This window comes from Sturnira hondurensis, unplaced genomic scaffold (genome assembly GCF_014824575.4).
Source record: "Sturnira hondurensis isolate 20B ecotype Veracruz unplaced genomic scaffold, ASM1482457v3 Scaffold0013381, whole genome shotgun sequence".
Classification (NCBI taxonomy): Eukaryota; Metazoa; Chordata; class Mammalia; order Chiroptera; family Phyllostomidae; genus Sturnira; species Sturnira hondurensis.
Window position 1 is genome coordinate 3,226,775 of NW_028086012.1, and position 20,419 is coordinate 3,247,193.

The following is a 20,419-nucleotide window of genomic DNA, read 5'->3' on the forward strand; positions in this document are numbered from 1 at the left end:
ACCCGATGCGCAGGGGTGACTGTTTCCTCTCCTCCTGGCTGTGCCCCATAGGAACCTGCTGGCCCTCCAAGCAGCTTTCGTTTCACTCTGGCACTTGGCCTTGCTCACAAACCCTCTAGTCTAGAGCCATCCATCCTCCCCCATCCAGGCCCTGCAGACCATTCCAGCTCCATTCCACCCCACCCCTCCCACTCGCCTTATGAACCACACCCGGCTTACCCTCCCCAAATACACCAGGATCTGCCGTATCTGTGCTGTTGCCCACGCTCTTTTCTCTGCTTGAAGTGCCTTTCCCTTCTTGTCCGCCTAGGAAGTGGCTGATACAACTCATGCTATCCCCTCTTCCAAGAAGTCCAGAGAACATTTCATGTTCTTCCCCTGTGCTACTGTGTACCGTGTGACTCTCACACCCACCCGTGTAGTATGGCATGTTCGAGACTCGGCATCCTCACCATCTACCACACCTGGGACAGAGCGTGGTCGAGGTGACTCTGCACTGAATTGGAACATCACGTTCTGCTAGGATAGTCCAGTCGTCACCTTTGCTGGCCCGGCTGCATCCTAGCTGCGCCATCCTGGGCAAGTCACTGAACCTGTTTCCATCTAATGACTGGGAGTGACAGTACCCACCTCCTAGGGTTGTCATAAAAGCCGGAGGATGTCAAGGCCTGTGATACATACACATGAAGCACCATCTGGTAAACAGCACACATTTGGCTAGCAGCAGTTTTCACCGAGACCATGACTTCCTCCCCTCCACTGGAGAAGGCAGAGCCCCCAGCCCCAGAAGACACATGTTGGGCTTCGGGCCCAGAATCCCAAACCTCTGTACTCTGCCTGACAGGCAGGAAGTGAAAGAAAGAGGACACGGGCTCATTAGGAGTATAAAAATAGGACTTTTTTCCTCATAATCATATCAATTATCAAAAAAAGAAACAGCATGTAACAAAAATACAAAGCTCTGTGGACTTTTTTTGTATGTCAGTTTTTGTCCCCCCCCCCTCCCTCGCCAACAGCCCCTTCCCAGGTGTCCCCCAGCTGAAGCCTGGGTCGCCTTGGGGCTCAGGAGAACCGGTGGTCCAGGTCCCTCTGGGGGCTGGCGGGGTAGGAGTAGGCCTTGCCCAACACTAGGCGGTCCCGCAGCAGCTTGAAGAAGGCGTGGTAGTTGCTGAAGAGGATGAGGGCCAGTGAGACGGTCTGGTGCCACTTTTCTGAAGACATTAAGGAGTACAGCTGGTAGGCAATGACGGCACCCTCCAGCAGTAGAAGGATGTTGAGGATCCGCAGGGGTTTGCTGAAAAAGAACTGACCAGAAACAGTAGGCATGGACTGGGAAGGACGCTCCAGAAACCTGACTCTTTGATGGACTTGGTGGGCCAGTGAAAGGGACGAGCTCCTGGGGCCCCACGCAGCCTGGGGTGGGGAGACTTCGGAGGGTTGGGCACAGACTTTGCCACCTCTCTGCCTTCGCTTGTGGTATTCCTTCTGCCAAGACTACTTCCCACATAAGTTGTTTAAAATCCTGTTCAACTTCTGCCTCCCCCAGGAACCTTGTCCTGTTTGCTCTCTCAAACTTTTTCAGGTCTAAAATCAACACTTTTTTACATGTGATCCTCCTGGGTACTATAAGACCTGAATAAATTAGAATCTCAAGACACAAGTTATTAGAGACTCTACAGCCTGCACTACCCACTACTTCACATGTAGCCTCGCCAGCTAGGCCAGAAGTTCCCAGGGGATACGGCGACACCTCATGCTTGGCTGTTCAGCAGGCAGGCACTCAAGAGAAAGTTTCTGATCAGTTCAAAAGAGTGATCGATGTCCAGGGATCCAGATTCCACAGGAGCCGAGGTACCTAAACTTCAAGAGCTGCTTACAGGATGGGAGAAGTAGCAGGAAACTGGAGCCTAAGACACCAGCATGGCAGGCTCAGCTCTGCAACTGACAGGCTCTGGGACCTTGGACGAGACCCTTTCCTGTCTGCGCTTTAGGGTTCTCTACTGGGAAAGAAGAGATCACCCAGATCAAAGATTTATCAAACTGTGTTTCTTAGAGCACCAGGTTTCAAGGTTGTTATTTTAGGGACAATAGCAGTGGTGAGTGGGAAGGGAAAAGAGGTCCAAGCCTCCCAAACAGAGCAGTGCCACGAGGTCCCGTACCCCGGACGTGAGTCTATGACTGAATTGGGCAAAGGATTTGAGTGCAAAACAAGTAAACACAATGGAGACCACTAGCCTAGATGATTTTGAGCAGACTTCTTTCCGTAGCGTCACTGCCGTCAGTCCCCGAGTTTCCGGGGAAAGCACCCTTGGACAAGGTGGGCGCTCTATGATGGCTGCGGCATCTGAAAATGGGGGGAGCCCTGGCATTTCCCCCCTATACAAGCTTCCAGTACTGATGGATGGAAGGGCGCATGGCGAGTGCTTACCACGCTGCCCCGCACACAATAGGAATGATGACTGTTATTCACAATGGACCCCTCCTCTTACTGTATCATCTCTCCCGCCTCCACCCAGTGTTTCCAACGACCTGCAGTTACAAAGCGGCTGTGGGTGTGGCGGTCCTTGTTCTGCACTGTGCACTGTCTTCCTTTGGATTTGGGAAATACTGAAAATAGCTTTCTTGAATCACATCACCTTCCTGCCCCCTGATCCTCCTGCCCTCGAGGTCAGGCCCCACCTCTCCTTCCCAGGGGAGGAAACTCACGTGGAACCGGAAGTGGGAGACATCGGAGGGAATGGCCACATTGTAGTGACCCACTGCTTTGTAGACGTTCTTGCTGTGCTTCACCAGCACGCCCTGCGGCCACATGCACTCTTCAGTCCACCTGGAGGTACAGCCCAACAATGCCCTTTACTCCCAGCTCACCCACAAAAGCAGGTGCCAGAAGACTGGGCATGAGGAGAGACCACCAGGGCTCGACTCCCATTTCTATTAGACACAGTGACATTCCTCTTCTGGGTGTCAGCTGCCTCCTTTGTAAAATGGGGTAATAATTGGAGAAATTCACTGTACTGGGAGTCACAGGGTCCAGGGCTGACAGTAATGACTCAGGGACTGTCAGGAAAATGCTCTTCCCTTTCCAGGGGCATCTTCTTCATCTGATCTCACCTGTAGCCTCCAATTAGTCCATCATGCGGCTGCCTAAAAGGCCTTAGTATTTAAATACCAAACTGAGTCTGACCATTTTCTGCTCAAAACCTCCTGAAGGTCCTTGGAGTCAAGTCCCCAGTGTGGCCTGGCCTTCGGTGGCTCCCAGCATACAGTCCACATTCACGCCATTCAGAACTGTTTCTAGGCCTCCAGTATGTATGCCTTACTGCTTCGTGTTTCTGCACAACTTGCTCCCTCCAACTGGGCTGCCCTTCCTGATGCCTCATCCTTTTTGGCAAGCTCTTTGTCATCTTTTATAACTCAGAATCCTTCAGAAAGCCTTCCTCTAACTCCTCACAGAGTTCAGTAGCCTTTAATTCCCCCTTAATCACATTATTTATTTCCCTGTATCCATCACTAGGCTGGGAGCCCTTAGGAACAGGGATGGTGTCCAATTCATCTCTGTGTTCTTGAAACACGCCACAGGCCCAGCACACAGGGTCCCAGTGAGAGTGTGAGCGAAGTGGTGGAGCCAGTGAGCTTTCTTTCAGTGTTTCTGCGAGACCTTTCCAGGGGCTCTGAGAGCGCTAGGCCAGAGGACTGAGAGCCACTGTCTCCAAGAAGCTCAATCTCATGCTCCTGCCTTGTTGATTCGTTCATTTAAAAAACAGTTATGCTGCTCTATGCAATAACATGAGTGAACCTCGCACATAATATGCTGAATTAAAGAAGCTGGGCCCAAGATTTCATTTCTATGAAGCGGCAGAACAAAGAACTACGGTGAAAGAAAGTGGGAAGGTGGTTGGGGAGGTCACTGGGAAGGGCCATGAGGCCACTGTCTGAGGGGCTGGAAGATGTTCTGTATCTTGATGGGGGTGGTTACATGGATATATATACCTTTATCAAAACTCAAAGAATTATACACTTTAAGATTTATACACTTCGTTGTATACAAATTTTACCTTAAAAAAAGACTATACACAAAAATATAACAGATTTGCTGGGGACTTATAGTTTATGAGCCAGGTGCTCTGACAAGGGTGAGGACACGGCTGAGTGCTTGACAGGTAAGGGGCCTAATGTCCAGGACCTTTCGTCCTGGAGTGCCGGGCAAGTCACTAAGCAAACAGAGTAGAAAGCGTTAGTGTGAGGATCCTGGCAGTGTGGGACTGTAGGGGCATCGGGGAGGGGCACTTGGATGGTCAGCAAAATATTCCTGGAGGAAGTCAAGTGCTAAAGAATGAATAGGGATTAATCAGAAAAAGAAAGTTGGGAAGGGCACGGCAGGCAAAACACGCATCATGTGCAAAAGCCTGGATACAAAAATGCACACAGAATTTAGGGATCCGGAGAGGTCTGGCCTGGCTAGAGCAGAGTATGACTTGGGCATGGTGACGGATAAGGCAGAAAAGGCTGGCAGGCCCCAGGTCACCAGGGGGGAAGCCATGTGAAAGAGCCTGGACCTTACGTGCAGACCGTGGTGAGCTATGGACAGGTTTCCCCTCGTATTCATGTATATTCTATCTTTCTATTCCTTCCTCTCTTCAAAGCCCAGAGCTAAGCTGAGCCCCTTTTTGACCCATTTGGCAGTGCCCATCCCCTTTCCTGGACAACCTGGACAGAGGCTGAGAAGGACCCCGACTGGCACAGAGGAGGCTTGGCCTCTGTGGCCTCTCCTTGCATCTCTGCTTCCAGGTGGGCCTACCTCTCAAACCTGTCCCAGCAGCTGGCCTCTTCTTTGCCAGGCACTGTGCTGGGCCGAAGATTCAGATGTGATACAGAAGTGACCCCAGCCTTGAGAAGCTTCCAGGGTAATGGGGCAATACAGGCAGGAAAATTAGCATAACCTGGGTGAAGAGCACTGTGGTGAAGGGCTGCAGCAATGCTTCGCACCGTGAAAAATGAGCCACGCTGTGGGAATCCCAAGCAGGGTGACTGGTGCCTCTGCTCTGGGTGCAATACCATTTTGCAGCCGGGCCTCTTTCATGCCACTCATCCTAACTATTTGTGAACATAGCTGTCACCCCACCAGACTGTGAACTCAAGAGTCTCATCTCAGTCATTTCCTCCCTGTGTCTTTTCTTCCCTGGCTCATCATGTTACCAGACTGATGTTTCTTAGATACACCTTGGAACTGGTCCCTCTACTACTCAAAACCTTCATAACTTGCCTCAGCCTGTAGCTCAAAGCCAAACTTCTTTGTCCAATACAAAGGTATGGAATGGATTAGGGAGAAGTAAATGTCTACTGAAAATGCAGATGATCTAATGATTTGAACGGATGAGTAAGCAGTTGATAGTGGGGGTGAAGCAATAAATAAATGCATGAGCAAATCAGTCAATGAGTGAATGAGTAACAGTTAGTAAGTGAGAAAGTCAATGAGCCTATGAATTTACCGCTTGCCCCCGACTGCCCCCAGTACACTACAAGTTACCTAAGGACAGGGAGCATGCGCATCTTGGGCCCTGCCGTACCTGACTATGGCCACAAGGTGTGGCATACAAGATATGCTCATAACTGTTTGCTGACTGAAGGAAAGGGCTGCCGAATGAGGAGGTGAGTGACTCCAGACACTGACAAGGAGGGGTGGGGTTGGGCAGAGAAGGGGAGGGCAACTCACGGGTGCTGCAGCACATTGGAGCACAGCGCTGGGTCCACCTTCTGCCAGCAGCCCAGGTGGGCAGCAGCCTTGTGGAGGAGGTCGCAGTAGCTGGCAGGAAGCAGGTGCTGCATGAGGATCACTGAGGTGCTGATGGATACCAGAAGGAAGAGCTCACAGGACCAGCGCTTGTCATAGTAATGTGTGTTCTGGAGGCAGGAAGAGGTGGCTAAGGCCTGGGACGCCCATAATGGCCTCACTCCATCCCCCTTCTGTGATCCCATCTGGCTCGAAGACCAGGATCACCAAGGATCTAACACCTAACAAAAAAGGCTTCATCATGGGCCTTGACCCTTGTCCACTACTTAGTTTTCTACAAAGAGAAACTGCTCCCGCCGCCCTCCAATGAGCCAGGGCACAAGCTCCGGGGGACGAGCACAGACTCTGGAGTCCGACAGACAGGAGTTCAAATATTGGTTCTGCTACGTATCAACCATGTAACTGTGGGCAAGTCATTCCACTGCTCCATGGTCTAGTTTCCTCCTCTGTTAAATGAGGATCAGAGTGACCACCTGCCACTTCTGAGAGGCATCTGCAGGATCATGATACTCATGAAAGCTCTAGTGCCCTGTGGGTGCTCAAAAGACTAAGTCTTCTCAACTCAAATTATTCAGTGTTGTCCATCCTCGTAGAAATGTTTCAGGCCTACGGTCAGCTGGGCAGACTCCTTCCCAGAAGGCCTTATGAGCCAGAGAGACAACACTGGCCTTTGCAGTCACTCACATGTGGGTGAGTCCTGGCTTTTCTACTTAAGGACACTGTGGCATACCTGTGCCAAAACAGCCCCACTGAAGTACAAGTCACTGCTCTTTGTTATCAACTATTATGAATAACAATAATAGAACCAGCCACGCCCTCCTCACTGGCTGGGGACCCTGTGCAGGTCACTTCACTTCCTTTCAGTGAGCTCTGTTCTCCCCAATCTAAAATAGAGGCAGCAGGTCATTCCAGCCCTCAAAAGGACATACAGAATCTCATAAAAAATAGCCAAGTTATTTATGCAGCCAGGTCTCCTCAGAGGCAGACAGCAGGGTAAGGCCCCGGGCAGGACCCTTCCCACCTTAGGTTGAGCTACTCACTTTCACGAACCAGACAGGCACAAAGGCCACGTAATAGGCACTCAGCATGGAGCTGACCAGCACCTCCTTCATGCGCCAGTTAAAGTCCATCTTGAGGAACTCCACCTCGCTGCGGATGAGGCTGGGTGACAGGCAGCAGGCGTGCGTGGGCATGGTGTCGGGGCCACACAGCGGCCGCGTGTGCTGCTTCCACGTCTCCCTCAGAGTCAGCAGGTAGTCCCGGCTCCTTGCCAGGCCGCTGACAGCCTCCCGGGGACCCATGGCAGCTATGTGGCTGAAGAGATTTGTCTTGCGGATGTCACAGTTCAGCTGCAGGAACGGAATGTACATCCCAAACCTGCTGGGGAAGACAACAGTGAGGGCGGGCTGCCCGGAGGCCGGGGTCCCAACCGACCCTCAGCCACTGAGGCGATCCTCTTTCCTTCCGTGGGCCTGGGCTCTCCTGGCTGTTCTGAGGGAGCATTTACCTATCCTTCTATCTATCCACCCTCCCACCTGACAGTCAGCCGTTGGACACACGTACTAGCACTGTGTGTGTGCCGAGCATCAGGGACAGAGCCGGAAGCAGCAGACAAGTCCGGGCCCCCACAGTCTGCTGCTGACCAACAGCGACCACAGCGGCCCACAGTAATTGAGCACCACCTCAGCTCCAGACCTGGTACTAAGTCCTTTATGTGAGTTCTCTTTTTCTTCCTCCTAGGAACACTGAGCATTAGGTACTGTTATTTTGTGCCCTTTTCAGACGCAGAAGTTGTAGCTCAGAGGGGTGAAATGGATTCCCAAAGGTTACACAATTAGTAAGGAAGAAATAGAGCAGGGATTCAAACCCAGAATGGTCTGATACCAAAGATCAGGACAGAGGCTCAACAAATACTACAAGTAATTAATTAATTTAAAAGGCACCAGGCACCATGGAAGAGAGGTGTAAGTTGTTGAGAGTACATATGTCAGAGGCAGCTTAGTGTGCAGAGGAGGGCAATTCGGGAACAGTATCTGTGTGCCTGTTACGTGCCACGCACTGAAACGGCCCCTTGGACAGTACAAACCCCTTCCTCTGAGCGGTACCCTAAGGTTAGGGCTGGCACTAATTAGTCAAGGGATGTTTTGAGTGGCTGGCTGGTACTGTTTGGGAAGAAGGCTAGATGAACCCGTAGCCCAGAAGGGTAGGTAATGATAAAAAGTGGGTGAGTGCTGAGCATGGCACATGGGACAGTAGGTGGTCTTTACAAGCATCCCTTTATTTAGCTCGGGCCCCCTCCATTTTCCCAAACCCCCAGACCCAGACCCAGAAGGATCCCTGGGCCGCCTCCTAGAAGCTAGGGTCAGTGAGAATGCTACATTTTCTCATCAACGGTAATTTCCTCTTTTCCTGTTTCTGAGGTCCCAAAGAGGGAAATGCGAGTGTCCTTGGGCAATCTGCCTCTTTGGGTTTTTCCTTTCTGTTCTGTAAAACTGGACGTTGCCATTCTCCCTGGGGCAAGGTCAGTTAGACAATTGAGAGACTCTGGTTGAGAGAGTAACCTTAGGGGTCAATAGGCCAGGACTAAAATCCCAGCTCTGCGACTTACCGACTGCTGTGGTTCAGGGCAAGTTACTTAACTTGTGAAACTCAGTTTCCTTAACTTGCTTTAAGTTACATAGTGTGTATTAATTTCTATGCTCAGCCAGGCATATGTTAGTGTTTTCATAAACACTCTCTTAATCTTTGCAACAACCCCAAGCATGGTGCTATTTCTTTTTAAAAATTTTATTTATATATTTTTAGAGACAGGGGAAGGGAGGGAGAAGAGAGGGAGAGAAACATCGATAAGTGAGAGATACATTGATTGGCTACCTCTTGAATGTCCCCAACTGGTGACCTGGCCTGCAACCCAGGCATGTGACTTGAGTGGGAATCGAACTAGCAACCTTTTGGTTCACAGGCTGGCACTCAATCCACTAAGCCATACCAGCCACGGCTCCATACAATTTTGTTTAGAAAAGAAATAGGCCAGTGATTCTAAGGGACAGGAAAGAGGACAGAAATGGGATTCCCAAAACACTCTTCGGGATACCCTGTGGGAATGAGGGAGTGGGGCACCTACGTGAACACACAAGGGATTCAGAGGCAACTGAAGGGCACGGACTCAAAATCTCCCTGGCTCCGCCTCTAAGAACTGCAGATTCAGTTAAATTATGTGGTAACAACAACCGACTGCTCTGATAGGTCATGCGTTAGAAGCAGCTCCACATGCAAGATGGCAGATTCCCTCCCATCCTCTCCACCTAAGACGTGACAGTAGGAAATAAATCTTGTCAGCAAAAAGAATGGGGCGGGTTTGTCAGTGCACAAGTGACTGTGACAAATTTAGAGAGCAGACAGACGAGGCAGGCGAGGAGGGAAGCCTCGTGTGGAGCACCGCTGTCCGACAGAACTGCGAGAGTCACACATGTGATTTCAAGTCTTCTGACGGCCACATTAAGAGACAGATACAATTAATTTTAAAATATTCTATTTTACTTAACTCACTATATGTAAAACACTATCATTGCAACATATAATCATTGTTTATGAATAACATGTTGTACTTTCTTTTTTTTTGGTACTAAGTCTTCAGAATCTGGTGTGTACTTTATACTCACAGCACATCCCAACTCAGATTAGCCTGTTCCAAATGTTCAATAACAAGGTGGCTAGGAACTGCTAAACTGGATGGCACAGGTCTAGAACGTGCCACGAAGGGCTGTACTGGAGGTAGGAGCTTATCTGCTCAGAGTGACCCAAGAGAGACTGGCTTGAAGTGGGCACATGTGATAGACGGCAGAGTGAGAAGCAGGGCTGAACAAGTGGGATTAGACAAAGACCTGTATTTACATACAAGAATCGGTCCCTTTCTTCTCTTCTGTACCTCACACAATGCACCCTGAAGGACTAAAGAAACTGAACAAAGTGTCTAAGAACTGAGGTCTCTAGTCTGGGCACCCTAGAGTAACACTCACCCCCCTTTTTCTGGCCCACAGGGTCCACAGCCTGGCAACTAGTACCTTACTCAATCACCCTAAAGCAAGGTCTGCCAGTCAGTGTGCCCTGCCCATGCGCTCAGAGCCCCCGATCAAATCCCCCGTTCTCGTGTACAATGGCAGAGGGAGAGAAAAGGCACTGCAAGCTACTAGGTCCTTCATTCTTGAATGTAAGTAGACAACCAAAGAAACCAACTATATTTAGAAAACTAGCAGCGTGAAACAGAACAACTGAATCAGGCAGAAAGAAGAAATTGAGGGAACATCAGAGATTTTAAAAGCAAGAACAGAATGCTAGGAAAAAGAATAATCAGAAAACAAGAAAGAGGCCTTAGAGATGAAAAATATGATTGCTGAAAAAAAAATCTCAATAAAAAAGCTAGAAGATAAAGTTGAGGAAATCTCCCTAAGGCAAAGGAGAAAGAGAGAGAAAGAAAGAGTGAAGGGAGTGAGAGGGAGAAAGATGGGAATATGAGAGAAAATATAAATAAAACAGATGACCAATCTATGAGGTCTACCAAAGAAATGACAGAAGAACGCCCTGGATGGCGTAGCTCAGTGGATTGAGCACAGGCTGCCAACCAGAGTATCGCTGGTTAGATTCCCAGTGAGGGCACATGCCTGGGTTGCAGGCCAAGTCCCCACTTGGGGGCACACAAGAGGCAACCACACATTGATGTTTCTCTCCTTCCCTTCCTCTCTAAATATAAATAAAAATAAAATCTTTTAAAAAAAGAAATGACAGAAGAAAATTTCCTTGAGGTGAATACCGAAATCTCTCTTAAAAAAAAAAAGATGTTATTTATTTATTTTTAGAGAGAGGGGAAGGGCGAAAGAGAGGGAGAGAAACATTAATCTGTGGTTGCCTCTTAAACACCTCCAACTGGGGTCTGGCCCACAACCCAGGCATGTGCCTTGACTGGGAATCGAACCTGTGACCTCCTGGTTTGCAGGCTGGCACTCAACCCACTGCGCCACACCAGCCAGAGAGAATACCTCAATCTCTTGGTTCACAAAGTTCTAGAGTACTGGTAAGATGAATGAGAAAAACTCCATATCAAACAAATCCTTGTGAAATTTCAAATAATCAAAAGATAAATAGAACATCCTAAAAAGATTTCAGAAAGAAAAAATAAGTCATTTACAAAGTAACTGGAATCAAACTGGCATCAGTCTTTGGAAACTGGGGATGCTACAGATAATGGACCAATATCTTCAAAATTCTGAGAATATGAATTTGAATTTAGAAATCTACATTCAGCTGACTCATCAACTGAGCATGAGGGCAGAATAAAGACATTTTTACATATGCAAGGACTCAAAATGTATATGATTTCCACATAACCGCTGTTAAGAAAATTACCTGGTAATGCACTCCAGCAAAATAAAGGCGAAAATCAAGAAAGAGGAAGACATGGGATCCAGGAAACAGTGGATCCAACCCAGGAGGGCAGCGAAGGGGAGTCCCAAGCTGAGAGCTGTACAGCAGGCCTAGAGAGCAACCACTCCAGACTGGAGCAGGAGGACGGAGGGCTCCAGGAGGGATGACACGATTTTAAGCAATTGATGGAATATAAGAAAAGAGAAACCACTAAACCTTGACACTAGAACCTTCCTTTTTAAAGAGGCCCAAGATTATAACTCAGTAACTATAGAGAAGGTATGTCACGTATGCATACTACTTGGCCCTACACTGAATGGTATTTGCACATTCATAGCATCAAGGTAACATTTGTTTTTAATTTTTAGAATTAGCCTTAGACAAAGAATGAAGGACCTAAATGTGCTTATGTACAAGAGTGTGACTGTCAAGCTTGACCATGTAAAAGAAAGAATATCGTTGCCAGGAAGTGAGAGGAAGAAGAGGGGAGAAAAAGTGGATGGGCAGGGTTCCTAACATCTCCTCTTCCATAAAGGTGATGAAGATACTGGCTATTATTGACAGAATAAAATACATAGGTATACACACGACTCTAAAAAGATAACCAGTACATACTCTCGTATGTACGTGTGTACAAACGAGAGTGCATGGGCATGCTTGTATGCACAAAGAACATTTGCGCAAAGAACATTTATTTCAGGATATGTAAGAAACCAGAAACATTGGTGGCTACCTCTGGGAAGGAAAACTGGGTGGCTGGGAAACAGGAGTCATGGGGAGACTTTTGCATTCATATTTTTATACCTGTTGCATTTCAACTGCGTAAGCCTATTATCCCAACTATAAAATCAGTACACTTTTGGTCCACAGTCTGGCACTCAATCCACTGAGCCACACCACCTAGGATTTAGAACCTTTTTAAAAGGAACAGATAAAGGTATAAGGACACTAGAATTATGGAGGTAACCCCCAAAACACTTAAACCAGAAAGAGTGACAGAGACTGCTTTTGAGAAGCCAGACTAAAACTCTGGTGGGTTGGGTTGGAGGCTATTTTTAATTTAAACTTTAGTCTATGGGATTTGACTATTTATTTAAATATATATATATATATTTTAGATTTTATTTATTTACTTTTTGGAGAGGGGGAAGGGAGGGTGAAAGAGAGGGAGAGAAACATCAGTGTGTGAGAGAAGGTTGCTTCTTACACGCTCTCAATGCGGGGCCTGGCCTGCAACCCAGGCATGTGCCCTAACTGAAAATCAAACAGGTGACGTTTGGTTTGAAGGAGGGTACTCAATACACTGAGCCACACCAGCTGGGGCTGGTTTTGATTATTTAACAAGGTATGTGTATTATATTCATAAAATTAGAAAATTAAAAAATAAAGCAAGATAGGAACACTCCTTGGATGATGTCTGTATCCAAGGAGAATGGACTTATCAGAGAGTAACCAGAAAGGGTCAAATACAGGGGACTGTTTACAATTTTAATCAGTACAAACATTCTGGAGGGCCATTTGTTAATATCTATCAGAAATATATATGGAGCCCTGGCAGGTGTGGTTCAGTGAATTGAGCGCCAGCCTGCAAACAGGTTCGATTCCCAGCCAGGGCACATTCCTGGTTTGTGGGCCAGGTACCCAGAGGGGGCGCGATGTACATTTTGTACGTCAATGTTTCTCTCCTTCTTTCTCCCTCCCTTTCCCTCTCTAAAAATAAATAAAGTCTTTTAAAAAATGTAAATGGACATAACTTTTGGTGCAGAGATCCTACTTCTGGGAATCTGCTGCACAGAAACACTGGACCAGTGTGCAAAGGTGTATGCAGAAGAATGCTCCCTGCCCTCATTGTTTTACATAGGGAGAAGCTAGGAACAACTCAAAAACCTGCCAAGAGAAGACAAACAAATTGTGAAAAGTCTATACAATGGGATACTATGAGGCCATTAAAAAAAAGTGAGGCAGACCCTCATCGATTACCATGGAAACATAGCAAAGTTATCTGATATTGAAAAAAATGTAATAAACTGTACCATATTATGCACAGTATAATCCCACTTTTGTTTTTAGAATAATGTATCAGTATATTCTTTTTTTTTAAAATTTTTAATATTTTGCATTTATTTATCTTTAGAGGGGAAGAGAAGGAGAGAAGGAGAGAAATATCAATGTATGGTTGCCTCTCGTGAGTCCCCTGCTGAGAAGTGGCCTGCAACCCAGGCATGTGCCCCGACTGGGAATTGAACTGCAATCGTGTGGTTCGAAGGCCCGCGCTCAATCCACTGAGCTACACCAGCCAGGGCTGTATCAGTATATTCTTGCACAAAAAATACATGAAAGGGCCCTGGCAAGTGTGACTCGGTTGGAGCACCACCCCATATGCCAGAGGGCTGCGGGCGTGATCTCTGGTCAGGGCACATGCCTGGGTTGTGGGTTTTGTTCCCTGGTCAGGGCTTGTACAAGAGGCAACCAACTGAGCAACCAACTGACGTTTTTCTCCCTCTCTCCCTCCCTTCCTATCCCTCTCTCTCTCTTTTTTTTAAGATTTTATTTATCTTTAGAGAGGAAGGGAAGGAGAGAAAGAGAAATATCAATGTATGGTTGCCTCTAGTGAGTCCCCTGCTGGGAACTGGCCTGCAACCCAGGCATGTGCCCTGACTGGGAATTGAACCGCAATCGTGTGGTTCGCAGGCCTGTGCTCAATCCACTGAGCTACACCAGCCAGCCTATCCTTGTCTTTAAAATCAATAAGCATGTCCTCTGGTAAGGATTGAAGAAAAAATGATCCATTAAAAAAGAAAACATAGAAGATTATGGTGCAAGTTGTGGTTTTCTGGGGGACTGAGACTATGAGGACTTTTATTTTCCATGTTAGAAGCACCTATGAAGTTCAATGTTTATATATATATACATGTCATTCTTCTAATTAAAAACAAGATGTAACTGGAGCAACAGTGGTGGTGCTCCTTCCATGGCTGCCCTGTTGGCCAAGTGGGGTAGAGAGGGAGGAGTGTCCAGCTCTGAAGTTCCCAGGGAACAGGGCGGGTCCAACCTGGGGAAGCTCATAAACCAGAAAGCTCAGTGGTTGGAAAAGAACTGTTGATGCCCAAGCAGCCAGGAGGCCGCCTCAGGAACAGCTACAGTGGACACCTTGTCATCAAAGTCCTCCCCAGTTCCAGGTCAGAAAGGGACAGTTTTGGGCTCCCCTCAGACACGACCTCTCCATCCTCAACAACCTGGGTTCTGGCAAGATAGGGAGTGACGAAAACAGACACGAAGACAGACACAGACACATGCACGTGCAAATACACACGTGTGCTTCATGCAGAGACACCCACAGAAAACATGCACACAGGTGCCTGCATGCACACAGACCCATGGGAGGCACCAGGAGCTTCCATAAACACTGGCACACATGGAGACAGAGAGAGAACCAGAGAGAAGGGAGGGACGAGAGATGAAGCACGTGCACTCTCCCTCAGAGACCTTCCTTTGGGACGTATGCTCAGATCTGCACCCCATTCCAACCTCCCCATTGGTGGCACCTCAGGTAAGTTATGCCGTCTGTTTCTGCTCCTACAAAAGGCGACTAATCACTTGGATCTCAGGGGGATACTGTCGGACAATGTGAGGGGCATTGTGGTTGCCCTGCCTGTGAGTCTCCTAGGTGTAGGGGCCTGGTGACCCAGCTACACGCAGGACAAAGGTCAGAGCCAGGTACCAGGTGGTGAGGGGTGAAATGAGGGGTACTCACGGATAGCAGAGGAACAGGAGGTTCAGGAAGGAGTAGGTCCTGAAGAGGTGGATGAGGGAGCGGCACAGACTCCAGCCTGTTGCCGTGAGAACGGTGAAGCGGGTGAGGAACAGCAGGATGGAACGAAAGAGGGAGACCTTCCCCCTCTGAGAAGCCTGGGTCAGGGTGAGATAGGACGGGATGGAGCCTTGGATGAAGGCCATGGAGGCTCCCAGCATGACCTGTGACCCCACCCGGGGAAACACGGGGCAGCAGGCTAGGCAGAACCTGGCGAGGTGAGTCCTCGACACCCAGTGAGCTCCAACACCTGAAGGGATGAGTAGTGTTCTTCAACCAAGTTCGAAGGGAGCCCCAGGGGAATGCCTCAGGGTTGAAGGGCTCCATGTGTCCCCTTGGTACCCCCAGGGGAACGGGAGTCCCAAAGCCCCCAGCCTCTAGGACCCAATCACCTCCTTCACGATGGACCCAATGAAGCGGCGGCCCAGAACGATGGTGGTCACCATCAGCAAGTTGAAGTCGATCAGGTGGAAATTCTGTCGGGGGCAGAGGCTGGGGGTCACATGGGCCCTCTGCCCATATACAAGCTATTCTTATACCCACCTCCCCCTGCCCAGTCCTTTCCATAGGGACTGTCCCCACTCTCTGACCTTCACAGGCCTCCAGCTGAGTCAGGACAGGAAATTACCTAGAGGAGTAGAACAGGACCCAGAGGAGGGAAGTGGGAACGTCCCTGGAGATAAGAGAGCGTTGTGTGAGCCCTCTTGCTCTGATCACCCATGCCCCTGCCCCTGAGCCTCTCTTTCTGCACGGAGATCTTTCTACTCCTTGAAACACTCGTGTGTACCTGTGGTTCATCTCCCCCACAGAACTTTAAAAAAGGTACTCCTTTAGGCAAAATATGAGATTCATCTCTGTTACTCTTACAATGCCTAGTGTGCCGAGCACATCAGAGTTGAGTATTCAGGAGTCACCAGTTTCCTGTTCCTTCTATATCTCCCTTGCCCCGCATGAGGCATCATGTGTGTACAGGGTGCTAGGTGAGCTATGTTAAACTGAAACCACTCACTCACACACTCACACACACAGCTCGTCCTCGCTGGGCACCTACCAGGGAGGTGTGGGAGGGTGGGTGGGAGGGTGGGTACCACCACACTGTCTTGTAGATGTTGATGTAGTGAACGAAGAGGGCTACGAGCTGGCAGAAGAAGAGCTGCAACTCAAACAGAATGCTGGCTTGGACGGGCAGCTCGGGGATCTTGCAGTGTTGCAGGGGCACGACCGTCTGGGTGGCCAATGGGGGGCTGGAGAGACCGGGCCCAGAACTGCTCCTGGGGACAGAAAGGAAAAACATCAGGAGCTGACCTGACAACCCTACCAAGAAGGGCTCTGGGGCACAGGATTATGGAGTAGGATCAGAAAAGCAGTTCATGGCAAGAATGGAGTCCCTAACTGCCTGTCCCACAAAGGAGTCAACAGCCTTTTTCTATTCCTAATCTCTTTCAGGCTTCCCAACGTTCCCCAGGAAGGAAAGAATTTTTAGGTCCATTTTACAGATGAGGAAAAGGAGGTCCAAAGAGGGGAGACACCCAACCAGGGCACCAGCAAATCAGCAGCAAAACTATAACCAGAATCCAGGCCTTTGGGATTCACTGTGTCCTGCTGAAGCTGTCCAAATGACCACCCTCTGGGTTTTCTCTGCTGCTCACTGCCTTCTGAGCCCCTACCTGGAATCTGAGGTATCGCATCTTAGAGCCCAGTCAGGGACAGCTTAGTCCATACTGCCCCCGTGAGCCTGCGGTGAGAGACAAGAGACAGAAAGCTGATTTACCTGGTACGGGAACGGACACTAGTGACTGATGTGCTGGAAGTGTGGCCCCCACCAGAGCCCCCAGAGGATCCTGGCTCACAGAGTGGATTTCGACAGTAGGATGTCCTGTTGGGACCTCTTCGTCCTCCTGTGGGGCTCAACATAAGATACATGGTCAAGCGAGAGGGCATATGTCAAGGGTAACACCAATGATTCTGGCTACGTTACCTGGTGTCTCACTCTACCATTTAATCACAAAGACCAATGGTCTCTTCCCTGCCTACTTCTTCAATCTCATACACTATTTTCTGTCTCACCCCACGCTTCAGCCATGCTAGCCTCTCTCTCCTTAAGTAAACCAAGCTTGTTGCTACCTCTTGTACTTGCTGTACCCTCTGTCTGGAGAGCCCCTCCCTGATGGCCATGTTTGAAGTATCTGTTTCTCCCCGCAAAAAATCACTCTTAGAATTTACCTTATTTATTTGTTAACATCTTTATTGTCTGTCTTACCCACTAGTATGGATGGTCAGTGAGGTCACCACATTTATGTCTTTTTCTGTTGTATAGCCTACTCCTACCACAGTGCCCAGCATTAAGTCAAAGCCCAATAAGAATGTGTTGATGAGTGAATAAAACTGGCAGGGTAGGTTTTCCACAGAGAAGGAAACTGAGTTTATACTGTGTCTGGGTCCTGTGCTCTTAGGTGTGGTGTACGTTGCCCCATTCAGATACTACACAGTTTCTGCATGCTTACAATTCTGGGCACTCTTGAAGCTTTTTTCCCCGAGGACTGGAGATCCAGTCCAAGGGGCATCCTGGTGTCTTTTACAGTCAGGACTCAGGGCCCCAGCACAGAGTCAGGGATATGGACTTTGGGAGAACTGTGTGGTTGTGGACCCCAAATTTGGAACTACTATCTGTTTCTCTAGCTTTAGCAGTCTAGCCCAAGCTCCCAGGCACCATCCTGCTTATAAGCCCTAAGCCAGTTCTAGTAAAGGTTATAGCCTCCTCGTTCATACTCCTTCAGGGCAATACAGCAGCCTACACAACACATTCCCTTTGCCCTAGTTCCTCAGTTTGGAAGCTTTTCCCACAAGTTTCTACAAAGCAGTTGTCCACAAATTCTGCCCCCAACCAGCCCCCAGCCCAGATCTGTTCACACATACTATTATACTTGATTTAGAAAATCCCACCCAAGCACCCACAGCCCAAAAGCTCTGCCCGCATTTACTCTCCCCTCTTTAGAAGCTCTGCACCCTCAGCCCAGAAGTCCCGCCTACACACAATTGTCAGCCCCGAAAACCCGCCTACAAGCCAATAAAACCTCTGTCTGTCCAGAAGCCCCCACTCAGAACGGGATCCCTTAATCTGTAAGGTCCCTTTTCTGCCCCACCACTGACAGTTTAAAGCCCCTACAGCTAAGATCGCCCCCGCCCCTAGCGTTAAGGCCCCGCCCCCTCTAGGCCCCGCCCCCAAGCCTAGCCCAGTCCTCACCAAAGCCCAATCCCCCACAAGCCCCCTCAATTCAGAACTCCCGCCCATCACTTAAGTGTCCCGCCCCCAAAAAACGATAGGAGGGGGCGGGGTCCCTTTGCGCCAGCGTCCCCTCCCCCTCCCCTCCCCGGAGTCCCATCCGCGTGTGGGAGCAATTAGCAGTTTAGCCATCCCAATCCTCGCGCCCGCCCGTCCCGGGGCCAGAACCCGCTCTGCTCACCCATCTCCTCCCCCCAGCGCTCTCCGCTTCGCCGCCGCAGCTCCTGCGGGCAATATGTCGGAGGCGACGGCGGCCGGGAGAGGACCAACCGCCGCAACCCAGTCTCGGTGTATCTGCCGCGCGCTCCCGCCCTGCCGCTAAATTTGCATACAAGGCGGGCTAGAGCTCGGGAGCGCGCTTCTTAAAGAGGCCGTATGGACAAAGGCGGGGCCAGCGCGGTCTTTGTCTCACAGTCCCCACGCCCTTCCTGAAGCTGCTGCTGAAGAAACCCGAGAGGCTGGGAAACCCACGTCCTGCTCTTCCGCGCGTCCCTTCTCCCAGCATCTCCTCGGGTCCGAGGGAGAAGGCTGGAAGACGCCTCTCATCTCAGTTCCTACCTGAGATGGACTGTATCCTTGAGTGGCCCACAGGCTCTTCAAACTCAATACCTTCCAAATTGGCCTGTCACCTTTCTCTTTGGCTTTATTGCACTTTGGTCCATCCCAGTCAAAACCTGGGAGTTATCTCCCCATTTCCCTCGGGCCCCATCTCATCTTTTCCCTAGTCGTAACGACCCTAAGATCCAAATATTTCTCACATCTGACCCTACTCTACCACCACCTGTTCAAATCCTAACCCGGCCAGTTCCCAGCCTTGAAATACTGTTTCTTGCCCTTTACAGTGAGGCTGGTAATATTCACGGTATGTCTTGGGGAGGACTAAATGAGATCATGCATGTAGAACAGAGTCTATTTTATATATGTTAGCCATCATTATTATGAGGATATATGGCAAGCATTAACACAGAGAAAGAGCTCAATAAATGAGGTACTACTAATTGTTATGGTTTCTTCCTTCATAAGAATTATAAGCTGTGTTAATCACCTTAAATTAGTAAATTCTGTAGTATGATAGAACGAAATGATTGCTGTGGAGGAAATAGGAGAGGGGGGTTGGGTGGCAGGTCGTCGTTATATACAGAGAAATTAGAGTAGGCTTCACTGAGGTGACTTTTGAGCAAACAGTTGAAGGAAACAAGTGAGTCAGTCATGCAGATATTTGGAGAAAGGGGGACTTCCAGGCAGAGGAAATAAGTGGAAAGGCCCTAAGGCACAAGCTTGCATTCCAGGTGTATTGGAGAAACACCAAGGATCCCTGCCTGGTGTTTCTGGGCATGACCCTGCATGATCCCTGCCCAGTGGACTGGGCATGACCTGTGAACCTAAAGACCATGGGATCGATTCCTGGTCAGGGCACATGCCTGGGCTGCAGGACCTGGTCCCCGCTGCTGGCATGCAAGAGGCAACCACATATTGATGTTTCTTTCCTTCCCTTCCTTTTTCTCTTATTAAAAAAATAAATTAATTAAATCTTTAAAAAATTGAAAAACAAGTAATTTACTTAAAAAATAACTAAAATCAGCCCTGGCTGGAGTGGCTCAGGGGATTGAGCACTGGCCTTCGAACCAAAAGGTTGCTGGTTTGATTCCTGGTCAGGGCACATGCCTGGGTTGCAGGCCAGGGGCCATGAAAGGCAACCACACGTTGATGTTTCTCTCTCTCTCTTTCTCATTTCCTTCCCTCCTCTCTAAAAATAAATTAAAAGCTTTTAAAAAAGTAAATAAAATCTAAAAAATAAAAATAAAAAAGATGTTATTTAGTTAAACAAAGAACTCCCCAATCTAGCATAACGTCATGTCTTAAAAAAAAAGAAATAAAAGAAACAGCAAGAAGACCCATGTGGCTTGGGTGGAATGAGAAAGGATGGCCCATATAGGATTGTGCGGCTTTATTCTAAGTAAAATGGGAAGCAGTTGGAAGGCTTGAACTTCTATTTTTGAAGACTCACTGTGCTGTGGCTGGTGCGGCCCAGTGGATTGATTGAGTTTCAGCCTGTGAACTAAGAGATCGCTGGTTCAGTTCTCGGCAGGGGCACATGCCTGGGTTGCCTGGC

The 20,419-nt window shown here is 48.8% G+C and overlaps 1 protein-coding gene across 4 annotated transcripts; it reads right to left on the reverse strand.

The window, feature by feature from the left end:
• Nucleotides 1–991: 991 nt before the first annotated feature.
• TMEM39B (transmembrane protein 39B) lies at nt 992–18,607 on the reverse strand. 4 transcript variants are annotated; one of them, XM_037061585.1, is made up of 9 exons: nt 18,488–18,607; nt 16,795–16,921; nt 16,075–16,294; nt 15,416–15,499; nt 14,967–15,121; nt 6,832–7,168; nt 5,714–5,901; nt 2,707–2,827; nt 992–1,305 (listed from the first exon to the last, which is right to left on the reverse strand). In XM_037061585.1, exons 1-9 carry the CDS (start codon nt 18,489–18,491, stop codon nt 1,063–1,065), a joined length of 1,479 nt encoding a protein of 492 aa, XP_036917480.1. In that variant the 5' UTR covers nt 18,492–18,607; the 3' UTR covers nt 992–1,062. The 4 variants fall into 4 exon arrangements, with proteins under 4 accessions (XP_036917480.1, XP_036917482.1, XP_036917481.1 ...); XM_037061587.1 differs by lacking the exons at nt 16,795–16,921; nt 18,488–18,607 and adding an exon at nt 15,652–15,696 and having other exon boundaries at nt 16,075–16,149; XM_037061586.1 differs by lacking the exons at nt 16,795–16,921; nt 18,488–18,607 and adding an exon at nt 15,614–15,696 and having other exon boundaries at nt 16,075–16,149.
• Nucleotides 18,608–20,419: the final 1,812 nt, after the last annotated feature.